The 20321-nt window shown below is 41.2% G+C and overlaps 1 protein-coding gene across 6 annotated transcripts in view; it reads left to right on the top strand.

Annotated features, from left to right (window-relative positions):
- LOC126267126 (protein-cysteine N-palmitoyltransferase Rasp) overlaps positions 1–20321 on the top strand; it is a 120202-nt gene that overhangs the window by 88645 nt on the left and 11236 nt on the right. For all 6 annotated transcript variants that reach the window (XM_049972048.1, XM_049972046.1, XM_049972045.1 and 3 more), the window contains 2 exons: positions 4620–4821; positions 14653–14794. In XM_049972048.1, the coding sequence (XP_049828005.1) occupies positions 4620–4821; positions 14653–14794 (344 nt within the window). The remainder of the gene's footprint in view (positions 1–4619; positions 4822–14652; positions 14795–20321) is intronic.

The raw sequence follows: 20321 nt of genomic DNA, 5'->3' as shown, positions 1-20321 counted from the left end.
AGTCTCAATGCTTTATTCTCACCATTGTGTCATTGTTTCCTTCAGAACAAGGGACCGATGACCTTATAGTTTAGTCCCTCCCCCCCCCCCCCCCCTATTTTAAACTAACCAACCAACCAACCCTAGTCAGCAGGCAAAGAAACTAAAGTAACGGTATGTTTTTTGCACACAGGGTATAATTCGCACGGTTTTTCCTCTAACCAGCTGGGAAACTTGTGCCAGATGGTGATACTTTTGTTACCATACTGTAGTGTGTTCTGGCGAGACATTTGCAAACGTATTCCCGCAGTGGATAGAGTGGCCAATGGCAGAAAAAAAACTCTAAATCACTATCAAAACCATAACACTAAATCTTGATACCTGATGCATCGAAGTATAGTAAAGATATGTAGAGAAAGATATTTGATAAAATGGTGTGCACATTAAGACGCTTACAAGAGCTGTACTCTGAGGAAGCGTGCTCCCCTCCCCTCCCCCCACCCCCCACCCCTCTGCAACATAAGGCTAAGCGACATTTCATGACATGGCCTTAAGACTAGTTACTACCTGTTTGTAATACATCTTCACCCTCCCCCCTCTCTCTCTGCCCCCCCTTTCTTCCTCCCCCTTTCTCCCTCCCCCTTTCTCCCTCCCCCTTTCTCCCTCCCCCTTTCTCCCTCCCCCTTTCTCCCTCCCCCTTTCTCCCTCCCCCTTTCTCCCTCCCCCTTTCTCCCTCCCCCTTTCTCCCTCCCCCTTTCTCCCTCCCCCTTTCTCCCTCCCCCTTTCTCCCTCCCCCTTTCTCCCTCCCCCTTTCTCCCTCCCCCTTTCTCCCTCCCCCTTTCTCCCTCCCCCTTTCTCCCTCCCCCTTTCTCCCTCCCCCTTTCTCCCTCCCCCTTTCACCCTCCCCCTTTCTCCCTCCCCCTTTCTCCCTCCCCCTTTCACCCTCCCCCTTTCTCCCTCCCCCTTTCTCCCTCCCCCTTTCTCCCTCCCCCTTTCTCCCTCCCCCTTTCTCGCTCCCCCTTTCTCGCTCCCCCTTTCTCCCTCCCCCTTTCTCCCTCCCCCTTTCTCCCTCCCCCTTTCTCCCTCCCCCTTTCTCCCTCCCCCCCTTTCTCCCTCCCCCGCTTTCTCCCTCCCCCCTTTCTCCCTCCCCCCTTTCTCCCTCCCCCCTTTCTCCCTCCCCCCCTTTCTCCCTCCCCCTTTCTCCCTCCCCCCTTTCTGCCTCCCCCCTTTCTCCCTCCCCCCCTTTCTCCCTCCCCCCTTTCTCCCTCCCCCCTTTCTCCCTCCCCCCCTTTCTCCCTCGCCCCCCTTCTCCCTCTGCCCCCCTTCTCCCTCTGCCCCCCTTCTCCCTCTGCCCCCCTTCTCCCTCTGGCCCCCCTTCTCCCTCTGGCCCCCCTTCTCCCTCTGGCCCCCCCTTCTCCCTCTGGCCCCCCTTCTCCCTCTGGCCCCCCTTCTCCCTCTGGCCCCCCTTCTCCCTCTGCCCCCTTTTTCGTGGCTAATGATTACTCGGTTGTAGCATAGCACTGTAATTGTGATGATTGATGACTTGTGTTGGTGTGTGATAACTGTATACTGGAACTGTTGCTGCAACTGTGTGAACTGTAAGCATGTCCTGAATTGCAACTGTCGCTGGTCGAGTATCGGAGTGTGGCTTCATGTCAGCCCTAGTACACACGGGACAGAATAGTCTTGCATCAGCAGTCTCACTGAAAGGAGGAAGTTGCCCCTGGTGTCTGTGTGTCTATGCCAGCTATAACCCTGTAGATTCATGAAGCAGATTACTCTAGTGTCTCTTAGTGGAAGCAAGTCACTCCTCTGCTGGACTCCATATTTGGTCTCAGACCATTTGCTGTCCCTTTTCCTACCAAAACATAGCTGACACTTCTTCCGTTGAGCACCTTCACATTCTAAGTCATTGCTTTTGTGTGGATATATGAAATGTGAAATCTACAAAGGTACACTAAATACAAGAAGTGAATTAGTTGTGTCAGGATATTCTCAAATGTTTTTCTGATATGTTGTGAGAACACGTAATGTTGCGAGAACAACTTCAGTGTTTAAATCAGGGGGTAAATTTCAAACTGAAATTAAATTCGATAAATTATTTACGTTTATTTGTATGAATAAGTTACACATGTGACTTGTATAATCTTACTGGGGCTTCTTTTATTTATAAGTAACTTAGCACTAGTTGTACTTTGCCTGCATATTCTGTATGGCCTGCAGAGAATTTCTTTTTATTTAATCGAAGTTTTATGTTGTTTACTAATTCCAACACCTTCCAACCTTTTCATGCTGATTAAGGCCATATAACCATGGTCTTTTCCGCATATACTTTTGACTAAAAAGCAAGTTGGAGTTTAAAGTCCTTTTAATCATGCCTTTTGCATTCTTGTGGAGATGTTTCCTTAGCAACTTTCATCATCTAACAAATATTCCCTTATATCTAACTGAGAAGTGAAATACTAATTTTCATAAATTTAGCTTTAATTTTTTTTAGTGTAATGAAAGACTTTCTTAAAAATTTTAATTTCCTATTGTGCTCCCTTAGGTGTTGTATTCCCAGGAACACTGAAACATCTAATTTTTTTAATTTGTAACTGAGAATTCAAATATCAGTTATCATTTGATTTAGTAGCTCTTCAGTAATAATTTATTTTCAAAAAAAACTTTCACCCAATATTTTACCCCTTAGTGCTAGAATTTCAAAAATATGCTGAAACATACATTTTTTTCAGACTGAGAAACCAAAAACCAGTTTTCGTGGTTCTAACTTCAAAATTCCCTTAATAGCAACATACTTTCACAAAGCCTTTCATCCTCTATTTCATTCCCTTAGGAGTGGAAATTCAGATAACCCCTTCGTAAATAATGGATAGAGTATAAGATCCATTCACTCTTCAAACTTCAAGTTTCTATTCTTAGTGATAAGTGTTGTGTGATGATGAGTCAGTGAATCGGTATGACCCCACTCGGGCTTAATTTTCCAAGAACAGCGAAATGCATATTTTCATCTCTGACCAAAAAGGCAAACACCAATTTTCAAGATTTGGCTTTAAGAATGCTTTTGTAATGAAATATTTTCATAAAAACTTTCATCCCCCATTTCACCCCAATAGGGGTTGGATTTCCAAAAACAGTGAACCACATACTGTTTTATTTCTAACTGAGAATGCAAATTTACATTTTCATGGTCTTAGCTTAAAAATGCTTTCATAATAAAATAAATTCATAAAAAATCCCATCCCCTATTTCACCCCTTTAGGGGGCTCAGTTTTCAAAAACACTGAAATGCATACTTTTTTATTTGTTACCGAGAAGTCAAACATGAAATTTCATAGCTGTAGCTTGAAAAATACTTTAGTAGTTCTTTATTAAGAGTATATTTTCAAGAAAAGCTTTCATCCACTGTTTCATCCCCCCCCCCCCCCCCTCTCCCTTCACAAGGTTAAATTTCCATAAATGCTGAACACGTATTTATTTGTTTTTGACCTTGAAACCAAATACCAATTTTCGCTTGTTTACCTTTAAAATTGCCTTAATAGCTACCTTTTTTTTAAAGGCACTTCATCCCGTTTCAAACTCCCTTAGGGTTTGAAATTCGAAAGTCCCTTCTAAATACAATAGTACAAGACCCACACTTACTCCAAATTTCAAGTTTCTACCCTTAGCGGTTTGGGCTGGTTGATGATGAGTGAGTGAGTCAGTCAGTCAGTCAACCAGTCAGGACACGCACTTTTATATACAGAGATTACAAATTGCTCATCTGAAACCATTCACTGTCTCCATTTCCCACTACAACATAGCTGTTCTGCTAAGAGTTTGACAAGTTTTTACAATTGTATAACTTAAAATTTCAATAGCTCTGCCTGACTGTTGCAACTGAACTGGGGGGGGGGGGGGGCAGTGGGGCAGGGGGGGGGGGGGGGGGGGCAGGGCGTTGGCAGAAAGATGGTAAACTCAGTCACTATGGCCAATTGACTTTTAGAACTTTTTCCATAATTTTAAATCAATTCATTTGTATGCTGCAAAATTTATTGTTTTAAAGAGAATAATGTAGTCAGTGACACCAAATTAAAAATGAGATAAAAGTTAAATGGTATTAAGGGAATAATTTGAAAGTATGGCACGTGTAGATTACATTCTAATAAACACAAATATACTTAATATTTATAAAGCTTCAGTCAAAGGAAATCGCTGGGTATGGTGTAAAGTAAAAAGCATTATAAATGTTACTTAGAGATATAGTTGTGAGGCAGTGTGCTACATGTAACTAATTACTGTAATGTCATTGTACTCCCAGTGATGCACAGTTATGATGTTTCAAATAAGTAGCATTTCTGAACAGATAGAAATATATGCTTCTCTACGAGTAATACAGATTATCTACCATCTTCCCTGATTGTCATAAAAGACAATAGATAATCTTGTGCCACTTATATAAGTTTGACTGCAGAAAAGAGATATAAAAATGAAAAGGCAACATTTTCATCTTTTATATTGGATACAAAGTAAAGAAACAGCACTGGTAGTGTCGTGTATCATTTATGAATTGTATGGAAAAAGAGAGAAAATATAGACAAAACTTTTTTGTTAGTATTACTGCAAAAACGTGTAACATGTTCTCTTCTATTTTGCTGCAGGTACATATACATTCCTTGCCGTGGAAACGATTCGAGCTTGATTAAGAAATTGGGTGCATCATTTGTATGCTTTATTTTCATATATTTGTGGCACAACACATATGACTATGTTCTGATTTGGTCTGTTCTCAATTTCATTGGAATAACAGTGGAAGGAATATGCAGAAGTGTTGCTCGCTCATCAACATATCAAAAGCTTGAGGTAAGCACTTTCATTGCTCTGTGTAACTGTATAGTATCAAACACAAGCATGTACTACACATGATATCGCACATTATGTGCTATGGGGCACAGAACCTATTGACGTATTACGAAACACGTGCAATGTGATAAATTATTCACTGATTTTCTGTAGAAAGTTTTATTTTGAACCAGATTAGGGATGAGAGTTTTGAGAGGCTAGGAAGGATTCCTCTAGATGACCCATAAACAGATTGGCATAGGAGGATACCATTTCAGTGCCCAAAGTCACGACACAGATTTGTTCATATACCTTTCACTCAAAGGAGCAGTAGTTGTGTGTCAGGACTAGGTTGGTAAGGTGTACGAGAACTGAGGTGGTATGTTTGAAGTCTGGAAGACATTGGGGGAGGTAGCTTTTGACAGCAGCAAGACCATGGACATGAGGGCTACTGATGTGTAGGGAGTGGGCATCTACAGTGAAGAGTAGGGATCCTAGAAGTAAAGGGGTGGGGATGGCGAGGAGTTGATGAAGGTAGTGATTAGTATGTTTGTGACATGGGAGGCTAGTTTTTGCATAATTGGTTGGAGGTGTTGGACAACAAGAGCAGAAATTCTTTCATTGGGAGCACAATAGCTAGCTACAGAGGGAAGGAGCTTCCGCTTGACTTGTGGAATGGGATCACTATGAGAGAGTTTGATGGTAGAGTCAGACAGATGGTAGAGGCCTTCTGTCAGGTATTCAGTGTGACTCATCATGGCAGTGGTAGTGGTCTGTAGGAAGGATGATTAGATCAGGATCTGTTTTCAGGTTGTATGGCTGTCCTTTTTTGTGCTGAATGATTAGCATTCTGAGGCAGGGACCAGCTGGTGGAGGGGGATGCCAGATAGAAGATAAGGAATTCTTGGAAGGTGATGCAAGTGCTAACATGGGAGAGGGGAGGGTCACGATTGGATGGCGGTACGAACAGTGAGAGGGAAGCTTCGGTGTTGGGATGAGGTCGGCTTTGATTGGAGGGATTGGTGGCAAGGAAGTGTTTCCACTGTAGGGATTAGGAGGAGGAGAGTAGGTCTTTGACAATTCCAATGTGGTTAAACTGTGGTACAGGGCTGAAGGAAAGTTATTTGGACAAGACTGATTTTGGGTTTGGTAGAGTTCTTGGTTTTATGGAGGGAGTTCTGGAGGATGTGATAAATGGAAAAGGTCAACTACAGGTCTAGGTGCAATGGGGTTTGCCGAATGGGTTCACTGTGAGTAGGGTGAGTGTTTATGGATAGTGGTGCCCCAAGGCAGGAGTAGGTTTGACAGATTATAGAGGTGGTGTCTGAAATGCTTGTTCGGGTTATGGAGTGAAATGATTTCAATTTCAGAGGTGTGGTGTATGTTGCAAGGATCGCATGGTAACAGCATGCTGAGAATGGAGTAGAGGTGATTTGGGATGTCTGTGTCATGGAGAGGTGCTTCTGCAGTATCAGGTTCACGATGGATAGGGACTGATGAGGGTAGTTGTGAAAGGAGGAGTGAGAGCCAGAGATAGGGATTTTTATGATTAGGCAATTGAAGGAAGGAGGAATTCAATTGCTAAGACAGAATTTAAGGAACAGGATGTGGGACTGGGTTTTAGTGAGGAACATGGATATTTTTAAGAGCTGGTCAAGATTTATGGAGTAGGGGTCCATTGGGGTAGGGATGGTGTTGGGGGAAATGACATGAGAAATGGACGAGTGAAAGCTTTGGGTAGCTGTAATGGGAATTGGATAACTGAGTGTGAGTTTGGGGAGTGTGAAGGGTGAAACAAATTGTGCAGCAAGCAATAGGATGGTGGTTTTGTGACATCAGAATATTTAATTGCACCTAAGTTATTGTCACACACAGGAAAGAAGAAAGAAAGAATTAAATATTGCTTGGAGCAAAGTTTGAGGAAGGTTGGTTGGATTCGCAGGTGAAGTGTAATGGTTAGTTGCTGGATATTTTAATAAGTATTACCTGGTGGGCAGGTAGTATATACAAAAGCCGGCAATGCATTCATAAGGGCTGCTTCCAGTGCTACAAGGTATCACAAAAGTCACACACGGCGATGTTGGTCAGAACTGAAATGTTTGCATAACATAGGTGAAAGAAAAAAACTTAGGAAAAGACACAGGTGGAGAATACAGGAGAGAGGAGTAGATGTACATTACAAGAAACTAAGAAAGAGGACAACACGAGGTTTAGGAAGGAAGAGAGCTACTAGGCAGTATAAATTTAATAGGAAAGATATGGTAAAACGTAAATACTTTAGGATAAAAGGAGACAACTCACCGAAAAGTGGAAGAATTGATTCATCGATAGGCCTATAAAAAAGAAAAGCTTCCTAACTTTGCATAATTCTTTTTTTAACTAGAGTAAAGTACACAAGGACACACAGAAAATGTGCACACATACTCAAGTCTGTGTCCCCAGTTAGCACTGGCTGACTGAACAGTCCAAAAAGTCAGTCAACAAAGTCCAGAACCGAAGTAAACTCAAAACATTGTTGTTAACCATTTCACCAAGAACCTCGTTCTCGCTGAAGTTAGAGTCCTATCCAAAGGCCTTACCTTCAGCCCTACTTCCAAATTTAACCATGTTGGATTTGTCAGACACTCCTCCCTCGTAACTGCCTCCTGGTCTTCTTCCAGAAATTCCTTACCTGCAACTTGGGCTAACCATCCTTCCCCAGGGAACTTTCTAACAACACCCGCCATTCAGCAGAGGAAAGGACAGCTATACACAGTCTTAAAACAGATCCTAGCTTAATCATCCTCACTATAGACAAACACGTCATGACTGGCATGATGAGTTGCAGTGACTACCTTGTGGGAGGCCTCTGCCAGTTGTCTGACTTACCCACCGACAAAATCTACCAAAGTGATCCCATCCCGGAAGACCAACATAGCGTCTAGTCCCTGCTTAAAGAGTTAGGTCCTTCCCAGAATCTCTGCTCTGAATCTATTTCCATCCTCATCCTTGCGGTACCCAGCACACCCAACTTCTAGATACTCCCCAAAATTCACAAACCGAGCAAGCCTGGATGCCCCATTGTAGCTGGTTATTGTGCCGAACACTGAATGTATTTCAGCCCTCATTGGGCAACATTTCCCACCAATTACTCATAATCCAGGCTGCCACATTGAAGATACCAACCATCTCCTTCACCGATTCTCTGCTGTCCCCACTCCTAGATCCCTCTCATCACAGTTGATGACACCTCTCAATATACCAGCATCTCTTATGCCCATGGCCTTGCTGCTGTCAAAACTTCTCTTCCAGCATCCTTCGAACTCCAGCCTCATTCTAAAAAAATGCAATCTAAGGAGATAAGAAAAAGATAGGAAGAGTACATTAACAAACTACTAAATGTGAAAAACAAAAATCAAACAGTGGAAAATCCTGGATGGAATGCAACAACATTATGAGAAGGAAAGTTGCCACTCACCATATAGTGGAGATGCAAGAGTCGCAGTTAGGCACAACAAAGAGACTCCCACAATTGTAGCTTTCAACCGTTACGGCTCTGTCAACAATAGACTGACATATGAGAGTGATGACTAGGTGGGGGTAAGGAGGAGGATGGACCTGGGAGAGGGAGGGATAGTATTGTGGGGGGGGGGGGGGGGGGAGGGTGAGGGTGGACAGGAAAGTGCTGCAGGTTAGACTGAGGGCACGGGAGTGGTCAGGAGGGGGGGGGGGGGGGAGTAGTGGAAAGGGAGAGAAATAAAAAGACAGTGTGGTAGTGGAATGACGGTCTTGTAGTGCTAGAATGGGAACAGGAAAGGGGCTGGATGGTTGAGGACAGTGACTAATGAAGGTTGTGGCCGGGGGGGGGTGGGGGTTATGGGAATATAGGGTGTATTGCAGAGACAGTTCACACCTGCACAATTCAGAAAAGGTAGTGTTGGGTGAGAAGGATCCAAATGGCACAGGCTGTGAACTAGTCATCGAAATGTAGGATATCATGTTTGGCAGCATGTTTAGCAACAGGGTGGTCTACTTGTTTCTTGGCCACAGTTTGTCCATGGCCATTCATCTGGACAGACAGTTTGTTGGTTGTCATTCCCATATAGAATGCGGCTCATCGGTTGCAGCTTAGCTTGTAGACCACATGACCGGTTCCACAAGTAGCCCTGCCTTTGATGGGATAGGTGACGTTAGTAACCAGACTGGGGTAGATGGTGGTGGGAGGATGTATAGGGCAGGTCTTGCATCTAGGTCTATTATAGGGGTGTGAGCCAGGGATTGGGAGCAGGGGTTGTGGAAGGATGGATGAGTATATTGTGTAGGTTCAGTGGACGGTGGAATACCACTGTGAGATGGGTGGGAAGGATAGTGGGCAGGACATTTCTCATTTCAGGACACAACGAGAGGTAATCTAAATCATGGCAGAGAATGTAATTCAGTTTCTCTAGTTCTTGGTGGTACTGAGTTATGAGGGGAATGCTCCTCTGTGGCAGGATGGTGGGACTTTGGGAGGTGGTGTGAGACTGGAAGGATAAGGCACGGGAGATTTGTCTTTGTACAAGATGGGGAGGATAATTATGGTCAGTGATGGCTTCAGTGAGACCCTCGGTATATTTCAAGAGGGTCTGCTCGTCACCTCAGACGTGACGACCACTGGTGGCAAGGCTGTACGGAAGGGACTTTTTGGTACGGGACTAGTGGCAGCTGTCAAAGTGGAGGTATTGCTGATGGTTAGTAGGTTTGATACAGACAGAGGTACCGATGCAGCTGGCTTTGAGATGGAGATCAACATCTAGGAAGGTGGCTTCTTGGTTTGAGTAGGACCAGGTGAAGCAGATATGGAGAAGTTGTTGAGGTGCTGGAGGAATGTGGATAGGGTGTCCTCACCTTTGATCCAGATAGCAAAGATGCCATCAATGAATCTGGACCAGATGAAGGATTTAGATGTTAAGATGCATATGGACACAGAAATGTGTGCGTGAAGACTGGGGAAAGGGAATAATAATTCCATTGTTCAAGAAGGGAGGCGGAAAAGTATGAGATAACTATTGAGGGATTACAGTCATATCACAAGTGCCAAAAATGGTGCACGGTATACTCGAAAGAAGGTTGAGGAGGGAGGGGAGAGGAGTGAAAGATTATTTAAAAGAGGAGAACTATAGTTTTTGATGTGGTGGATCAATAGTGGACCCAATCTTTGGTATGACTTTTGGTGGAAAGGCATTGAGAGTATGGGAAGGATGTGGTGATGACATTGCTTAACATAACGAAGGCTTATGATAGTGTCCTCAGAGAAGAGGTATGGAGAACTTCAGCAAGAAAGGGAGATGGAAATTCTTCAAGTAGTGTGTGACAAAAGCTTCATCTGTACCAGCCTCAAGTTGGAAGAACCGATTATTCGGGAATGTTCTGGAATTGAGAGAAGCAAGTGCGATGCCACTATTATTATCTGTAATCATGATGGATATAATAGGGAAAGTGACTAAAGAAGCTCATAGAGGAATGAAGATGAGGCTATTTCTATTTGCTAATGCTATTTTGGTGTGGAGAATCAACTGTAACGATGTACAAGAACAAATAGTCATCTTAAATTAAAAAATCGGGAAATAAGGAATGAAATGCAGTATGGAGAAAAGCGGTACTATGGTGGTAACCAGAGGAGACAGAGAAGCAAGGAACAAACTAATATTACATGACATGATATTTAAAGTTAACTATAAATACCTAGGAAGTGTGATACTGGAGAATGCGAAGTTAGCAAAAGGCTACAACAAGCAATGCATTTTACCAGGATTTAGTCTGAGAAGGGGAAGTGCCAATGAAGTGAAAGGAAGCAATACTGTTCTTTATACCTTCGCCGACGTACATCAGAGACCTGGACAATGACAAGAATAGAGGACAGTGTAGACTTCAAACCAGTGAGATAAGATTCCTGAGAACTAAGAGTATGTTAGGGAAACTGAGGAGAGACCGAGTGAGAAATGAAGATGTTAGGAATGAAATAGGAGTAGAAAAGCTGAATGAGACATTTGAGAAGAACAGGTTAAAATGGTTTGGACACGAGAGAATGGAAGATGAAAGAATTAAAAAAAGAAAAGGTGGAGGCCAAGTTTTAGGGCAAGAGGGAGATCTAGAGCAAGACAGATCTATTTGATGAAGATCAAATTTAAAAAGAAGGAGAACAAAACCATTATAGGAGAATAATGGTGGAAAGATGAGAGGAAAGTAGAGAAGTACCATAAATGTCACAACCCAGCCTGATGGCGGATAAAGGCAAACAAAGATGATGATGAGACTAAGGTGCAAGGCATGCCTAATCCACCCATCAATCCTGTCACAGGCTTACCCAGTCTCATCAGTGGCCTGGACACCTGTCAAAAGCAGAAGTGTTACATACCACTCTGCTGCAAACACTGCACAGTTTTTTAGGTCAATACAACTACCAACCAGTAGTCCAGCAGAATGAATGGTCACTGCAAAACTATTAGCAAGTACAAAATTGACAATGTGGTGGTACTACATGTAGGTAAACACAACATCCTCAGTTGTAATGCCTGCTTCACCAACTGGACCATCTGGATCCTTCGTTCCATGACCAGCTTCTATGAACTACGCAGGTGGGTGTTATCTTTGTAACACATCCTTCACTCCAGTAATCATCCTGGCCTCAGTCTCCAGCCCCCACTGCACTGTCACTCCACCTTCCACCTAACAGTTTCCCCATCCTCTGCCATTCAACACCTCTAAATTCATGTCCTCACATCATCTTCAGTGTGCGCTGCTCTCCACGCTCTCCCAACAAACTTGTGCCACATTCCTAGCCTGTGTAACTGACACCACTCCCTCCTGCATTCTTAGCCGACAAAGCAACTGCCTCCCTCTTAGCTGCTAGATACCCACCCCCAATCCCTGTCCCTGCCTTCTTCCTCTCACTCCTTGTAATCACCCCATCCAACACAACCCATACTTCAACCTACTCCACATGCTGAAAAATGTACTGGCACTATTCATTCAGCCAGCACCATGTAGGTGTACACCCCCCCCCCCCCCCCCCCCCCCCCCACACACACACACACACAGAGAGAGAGAGAGAGAGAGAGAGAGAGAGAGAGAGAGAGAGAGAGAGAGAGAGAGAGAGAGGGGGGAGGGGGCGAGTGAGTAGTGTCCTTTAATGCAAAGATATTTACATTCTACCAGAAATCCCTGCAACACGTAACATACTTTTTTATTGTAATTAACGATCTAAAAAATTGGCATTTCAGATGACGTCTGCCTCAGAATTTGAAAACGCAAAATTGCCTAATAAATGCTATTTCATTATGAATTGTATCCAGTTTTTACCAGAGATAGTTTGAAATAGCATTATTTTCTGCATATAAAGCAAATTTTTGGTTACTGGTATGGCATGTCATCTGGTGAAGCACAATTGAGAAAGGTAATGTGTGTAAGAACGTGTTTGCAAAATAAAAAGTTCATGAACGCAGTGAAGTATCAGTGCACTCGATGCTCCGGTCCCATATCGGTAGCGAGCAGTTGAATATTCTGTGTGACATACAGGCAGAGTAATGTACCATAGGACTTAGCCATGGCAACTAGAATTTTGGAACAATTAAATGTATACACTTGTTTGATAGCTGAAGATAATAATTTTATATAATGCAAACATTTCCATGTGTCAGTTTAGGGGGCAGGTGTTTTGCACAGTGGTTGTATCAGATCCCAGCAGACATCAGGCCTGAATATTTTCATTTAAGACACTGTCAATTTCAGCAAGCACTACCCTTGGCTAAATGGCTGTTAACTGGTGAAGATCAAATAGATAAAAAAAAAAAAAAATGAAATGAGCGAAGAGACCAGAGTTTCATTTTCCCCCTACAACAAGAGAAGGGAACAATTAACTCTATTACCATATCAGTTCTCTGCTTTTGCAGCGACAGGGAAAAAGGGTTTAGCCTAGCTTCCTTGCAAAAGGGAGGTGGGGCTTGTTTCCCTGCCCCATTCCTCTCCACTCTGATGTTCTTAAAGTAATTTGTTAATGCTCACTGCCAACTGCCAGTTTATAGTGTCTGCACTTCGCACTACAACAACTGAACAACAAAATGCGTCAGTGTATTTTGACCATGTTGGAAATATTCCCGTAAAATGTGAATAGAGTTACTTTTGGTTCTACGCTAAAAACTTTGTTGACTCTATCTACATCTACATCCATACTCCGCAGAGGGTACATTGAGTACCTCTACCGGTTCTCCCTTCTATTCCAGTCTCCTGTTGTTCGTGGAAAGAAAGATTGTTGGTATGCCTCTCTGTGGGCTCTAACCTCTCTGATTTTATCCTCTTGGTCTCTTTGTGAGATATACGTAGAAGGGAGCAATATACTGCTTAACTCCTTGGTGAAGTTATGTTCTCGAAACTTCAACAAAAGCCCATACCGAGCTACTGAGCGTCTCCCCTGCAGTCTTCCACTGGAGATTATCTATCATCTCCGTAACGCTTTCGCGATTACTAAATGATCCTGTAACTAAGTGCGCTGCTCTCTGTTGGATCCTTTTTATCAACCCTATCTGGTACGGATCCCACACTGCTTAGCAATATTCAAGCAGTGGGTGAACAAGTGTACTGTATCCTATTCCTTTGTTTTTGGATTGCATTTCCTTAGGATTCTTCCAATGAATCTGTCTGGCATCTGCTTTACCGACGATCAACTTCATATGATCATTCCATTTTAAATCACTCCTAATGCCTACTTCCAGATAATTTATGGAATTAACTGCTTCCAGTTGCTGACCTGCTATATTGTAGATAAATGATATGAGATCTTTCTTTCTATGTATTCGAAACACATTACACTTGTCTACTTTGAGATTCAATTTCCATTCCCTGAACCATGCATCAATTCGTTGCATATCCTCCTGCATTTCAGTACAGAGAGAGAGAGAGAGAGAGAGAGAGAGAGAGAGAGTAAGCGGCGCATGTTCATGGAGACACATACACACTTACTTTTATGAAACTTGTAAAAGTTAGCAGATTTTTTCAAAAAATGCTATCAGAAGTCATTGAATAAGGAGGAATGCAGCAGCATTGAAGCATGGTTCTGTATAATTAAGGTAGTGATGCATTGCCAATAAGTGATTAATGTGTGGATACTTCTTCTATAACTTTCAAATTACTTGACAAACTATTCATTTGGAAAAAGGAACTGTTCTATCCTACTCTGCGTAGGTAGAACATAGTTTATAATCACTTGCATTGGTGATAGTGCAAGAGACAGTTTGAACAAAGACATGTTTCCTGGAGTTGATGGGAGCGGAGTTAACAAAACGAAACGCTAGAATGCTAGAATTTATTATTGATGTATGGATTCTTTAAAGTGATATTAATCTCTTTGTGTTTGAAGTCCAGTATGTAGTTGTGAATGATATCGTCGTGAGGAAATGTTATCTTCGCAGTTTGTTTTATAAGCTTGCTGCAGACTCTGATGTTTTGCTGAAAATTTAAACACACTATTCTCTTTCTCTGCTTCATACGAAACATTATTTTCAAGATTCACCTGTGGCTTAAGGAGGATTCTTTGAAGGAACAAGGGAAGACAAGCAGAGTATTATGTGACTGTTTTCACTCCATCTTGCAACTTCCCCATATAATTTCCTGTTATTTTATTTCTTTGTTTTCTTCTATATGGCAGTATTAACTTTCACCATCAGTCTAAGATGTCTACATAGTGTTTTTTAGTTGATCTTATTGTTTGTTTGTAAATAGCCTAACACGTACAGTGTTCTTACTTGACTGTTGTCAGCTTTCGAATATAGAAAGTCATAAAGATTATTTGCTATAGCAGAATGAACTGCATTGTAACTTATTTCTGTTATTTTCTAGGAAATGTTGCTGTCTCCAAGAAATTCTAGACGTTTCAAAGCTGCCCTTGGAAGTCCTCTCTTCATTATGTCAGCTTTGTCCAGCTTTTATTTTCTTGGTAGAATGGAAATCGGAAACATATTTGTCCGTCGAATCTTTACAGGTAAGTATTAGTTTTATGCAGTTCCAAACATATGTAATTGACCAAGGTTTCGTTTGGTATGTCCTGAAAACTCTGAAATATTTTATGTAATTCTCCTTGGCTCGTGTTACCAGTTACACAGAATTTAGCTGTGACACATTATACAATTTATGTTTTATGGTAGGTGGTGTCAGATCATGTTTCAGCTATTGTGATGTAGCCTTTATATTGTTTCAGAAATGCCCAGGATAATAGGACATACAAATGTAGACATATGTGCATAGTTACTTTGTGACAGGGTAAATTACAAAAGAGGGCCAACTAATACACACCTCATAAGATCAGTCAGTCAACATAGTACTGGGGCCCCTGCACCCCCCCCCCCCTCCCCCTCCCCCAGCAGTCTGTGTCCAGTTGAGACACTGATATTACTGATATTACTATCAGTTGGAAATCTATTAAAGCAGGTTACTGAGTTCACAAATGATTAACCATAAGCAAAGAAGATGTAATTATTTCTGAAACTACAGTATTTACCCGATTATAAGATTACTGAATGTAAGATTAAATGTTAGGCTGTTTCTTCTGAAAATGTTAAAAGTTTCAGAGGTTGTGGTTATGTGGATATGTGGGTGGCAGAGTATGAAATGCGTTTATCATTTATATTGATGCCAGAATGTGAAGCCCTCTTTATACTGTAGCAAGCAAAAGCAAATTCACAACAGAGAATGAGAATTTTCTGGTGTAAATGCTGGATGTGCTTTTGCAAAAGGCATTAGTTCATGCACGATTCATATGCATATCCTCTCTGCTCGAGAGTTAACAGCACAGAAAGCTTTCGCAGCTATCTTGTCTACTTCTGTTGTTTTGACATAGTTGTGTTAGCAGTGGAGTGCTCCAATGAGAATGTAATGTTGCTGATAGATGAATATAGATATCATATTCACTCTTGAGATCTGACAGATCTACAGCACAAATGCTGAAGGAAACGATATGTGATTGGTAGAAAAGTTTTGAAGCACTGTGTCCTTCTTGGGACTTGAGAAAGATAACTTCATTAAATGCTTGCATCAGGTGGGAATCAAGTGAATAAGCACAGACATCATAATTCTTACTTTTAAATAGGAAAAACACAATAACTTTCCTTGAAAATTCTCATTGCTTATGTTCATAGTATCGATAATTACATGGGCGATGTTCCATCGTTACATCAGAGAGTTTTGATGATAATAATAATTGTTTACTCAGGAACACACTATCTGCCCTCTAACAAACTATATATCAGATTTAAAGAATGGAAACTTCAGGTTGGAATATGAACAATACAAAGAAAAGGATGGATTCCTACTCACGGGAAAGATGAGACATTGAGTTGCAGTCAGGCACAATGAAAAGTGTGTTACATGTTCAGCTTCATCAGAAAACACACACACACACACACACACACACACACACACACACACACACACACACACAAAAAAGCAAGTGCACCTCACGCACACATGGCCACCGTGTGTGTGTGTGTGTGTGTGTGTGTGTGTGTGTGTGTGTGTGTGTGTGTGTGTGTGTGTTCTTTTCTTTTCTTTTCTTTTCTTAAGAAGGCCTTGGCTGAAAACTAAATGTGTAACAGTTTCTTTCATGTGCCTGTCGGCAACTCTGTGTTATCTTTACAAAGAGTAGCAATCTAACCTTTTCCTTAAATTGTATGAATCAAGTTTTATCAATTAGTCTGTATGGCAAGGTGTATATATGTTTCACATTTCTTTAATTGTCTTTGATTTGCAATATCTTCTGTATGCTTACTGTAGTACAATCCATGGCAGTGCTGTGTATATGGCACTGCAGACATCAGAAACTATCATCTACATCTACATTTACATCTACATGGATAATCTGCAAATCACATTTAAGTGCCTGGCAGAGGGTTCATCAAACCACCTTCACAATTCCCTATTATTCCAATCTTGTATATTATATGGAAAGAATGAACACCTACATCTTTCTGTACTAGCTCTGATTTCAAAATATTTTCACATCCTGAGGAGAAAGTTGGTGATTGGAATTTCTTGAAGATTCAATCGCAACGAAAAACGCTTTTCTTTTAATGATGTCCAGCCCAAATCCTGTATCATTTCTGTGACGCTCTCTCCCATATTTCACGATAATACAAAACATGCTGCCTTTCTTTGAACTTTTTCGATGTACTCCATCTGTCCTATCTGGTAAGGATCCCACAGTGCGCAGCAGTATTCTAAAAGAGAACAGACAAGTGAAGTGTAGGCAGTCTCCTTAATAGATCTGTTACATTTTCAAAGAGTCCTGCCAATAAAGCGCAATCTTTGGTTAGCCTTCCCCACAACATTTTCTGTGTGTTCCTTCCAATTTAAGTTGTTTGTAATTGCAATACCTAGGTATTTAGTTGAATTTATGGCTTTTATATTAGACTGATTTATCGTGTAACTGAAGTTTAACGAGTTACTTTTAGCACTCAGGTAGATGACTTCACACTTTCCATTATTTAGGGTCAACTGCCACTTTTCGCACCATTCAGATATCATTTCTAAATCATTTTGCAGTTTGTTTTGATCTTCTGATGACTTTATTAGTTGATAAACGACAGCATCATCTGCAAACAACTGAAGACTGCTGCTCAGATTGTCTCCCAAATAGTTCATATAGATAAGGAACAGCAAAAGGCCTAAAACACTACCTTGGGGAATGCCAAAAATCACTTCTGTTTTACTCAATGACTTTTCGTCAATTACTATGAACTGAGACCTCTCTGACAGGAAATCACAAATCCAATCACATAACTGAGATTATATTCCGTAAGCAAGCAATTTCACTACGAGCCGCTTATGTGGTACAGTGTCAAAAGCCTTCCGGAAATCCAGAAATACGGAATCGATCTGAAATCCCTTGTCAGTAGCATGAGCACTTCATGTGATTAAAGAGATAGTTGTGTTTCACTGGAACGATGTTTTCTAAACCCATTTTGACTGTGTGTCAATAGACCGTTTTCTTTGAGGTAATTCATAATGTTCAAACACAATATATGTTCAAAAATCCTGCTGCATATCGATGTTAACAATATGGGCCTGTAATTTAGTGGATTGCTCCTACTACCTTTCTTGAATATTGGTGTGACCTTTGCAACTTTCCTGTCTTTGGGTCGGATCTTTCTTTGAGCGAACGGTTGTATGTGATTAAGTATGGAGCTAATGCATCAGCATACTCTGAAAGGAACCTAATTGGTATACAGTCTGGACCAGAAGATTTGCTTTTATTAAGTGATTTAAGTTGTTTCACTACTCCGAGGGTATTTACTTCTATGTTACTCATGTTGGCAGCTGTCCTCAATTCGAATTCTGGAATATTTACTTCGTTGTCTTTTTATGAAGGTATTTCGGAAGGCTGTGTTTAGTAACTCTGCTTTGGCAGCACTGTCTTTCATAGTATCCCCTTTGCTAAGTCTCAGAAAAGGCATTTATTGTTTCTTGCCTCTAACATACTTCACATATGACCAGAATCTCTGTGGATTTTCTGCCAAGTTTCGAGACAAAGTTTCGTTGTGAATACTGTTATAAGTATCTCGCATTGAAGTCTGCGCTAAATTTCAAGCTTTTGCAAAAGACACAAATCTTTTGGGTTTTGCACCTGTTTAAATTTGGCATGTTTGTTTTGTTGGTTTGCAACAGTGCTCTAACCTGTTTTGTGTATGAAGTACGATCAGCTCCGTCGTTTGTTAATTTATTTGGTATAAATCTCTCAATTGCTGCCGATACTGTTTCTTTGAATTTAAGCCACATCTGGTCTACATATATATTATTAATTTGGAATGAGTGGAGATTGTCTTTCAGTAAGGTGTCAAGTGAATTTTTGTCTGCTTTTTTGACTAGGTATATTTTTCACTTATTTTTTGAGGATTTGGGGATTACAGTATTCAGTCTCACTACAACAACCCTGTGTTCACTAATTTCTGAATCGGTTTTGATGCTTATTATTAACTCAAGATTATTTGTTGCTAAGAGGTCAAGTGTGTTTTCACAACCATGTACTATTCGCGTGGCGTCATGAACTAACTGCTCTGAAATAATTTTAGCACAATTTTTGATGATATTTTATGCGTACCTCTAGAATTAAACATGCATTTTTGCCAACATATTGAGGGTAAATTAGTCACTACCAACTATAATCATACGAGTAATGTACGTGTTTAAAATCAAACTTAAGTTATCTTTGAAGCTTTCAGCAAATGTATCATCTGAATTTGGAGTTCGGTAAAAGGATCCAATTATTATTTTATTACGGTTGCCAACAGTGACCTCTGTCCATAATAACTCACAAGAAGTATCTACTTCAATTTTGCGACAAGTTAAACTACTTCTAACAGCAACAAACGCACCTCCACCAACCGTGTTTAGCCTATCCTTTCGGAACACTGTTAGGTTATTCACAAAACTTTTGGTTGAGTTTATATCCGACTTTCAGTGCATATAATGATTTGAGCACCAGTGCTTTCTGTTAGTGGAGCTCTGGCACTTTCCCAACACAGCTACGACAATTAACAACTGTTATACCAATGACTCCTGCACCCTTTGTGACTGAAGCCCTTCTTCTGTTTTCCCGAGACCCTCTAACCTAAAAAACCGCCCAGTCCATGCCACACAGCTCCTGCTGCCAGTGTAACTGCCTCCTGTGTATAGTGGATACCTGACCTATTCAGCGGAACCCGAAACCCAACCACACGTTCGCGCAACTCGAGGAATCTGCAGACTACGCACACTATCAGATATAAAACAACCATTGAAATGTGACACAATCACCAGTGTGAAGGTTACTATGATGTGCTGTCTGTTCAGCAACTGTACCACAACAAGATTAGCACCAAGGAACAGTACAAAACATATGCTTTGATGTTCGCTCCCATACATTTTTCTTCCGTTGGCTTCAGTGTAAAAGCTGATTTGCAGGTACAAGTCAGTGATTGTGCTCAGTAGCAAATTCCCTGTGCATTGTTTTTCGTATGTGAATTTGCTTGTGTTCACTTCATTAAAAAAAGAGGGGGGGGGGCCTTGGTAATATTCTGTTACTTTCAAACATGTCACTTGCTCACTGTTCATTCATTGGCTATGGAGAGCAAGTAGGTGATTGACACTCCCCTCCCCTTTACATTCCCATCATACCTCACAATGAGCTCTGACATAAGTATGCTACTGTCCTTACCTGGACTTGCAGTATCTTCTGCAGAAATATTTATTACTATTGAGTAAATAATAATAATAATAGTAATAGTAATAGTAATAGTAATAATAGTAATAGTAATAATAACCATAATGAAAATTTTTAACAGAGCAACGACTAGCTGATAAGATCCGTGTAATAATAAAAAATAACAGGATACTCCAGTCAGAATTAGAAAACATCAAACAACAAATACTGGAACAAAATAATGTGCAATCAGAAGAAGAAGAAGAAGAAGAAGAAGAAGAAGAAGAAGAAAATACAGTAATGGACTCGCATATCCCAGAGCAAACAAGCAAAGAAC

The sequence above is a fragment of the Schistocerca gregaria genome, chromosome 4 (assembly GCF_023897955.1).
Source record: "Schistocerca gregaria isolate iqSchGreg1 chromosome 4, iqSchGreg1.2, whole genome shotgun sequence".
In the NCBI taxonomy this organism is placed as follows: domain Eukaryota; kingdom Metazoa; phylum Arthropoda; class Insecta; order Orthoptera; family Acrididae; genus Schistocerca; species Schistocerca gregaria.
This window is presented reverse-complemented; position numbering and strand designations above follow the sequence as displayed.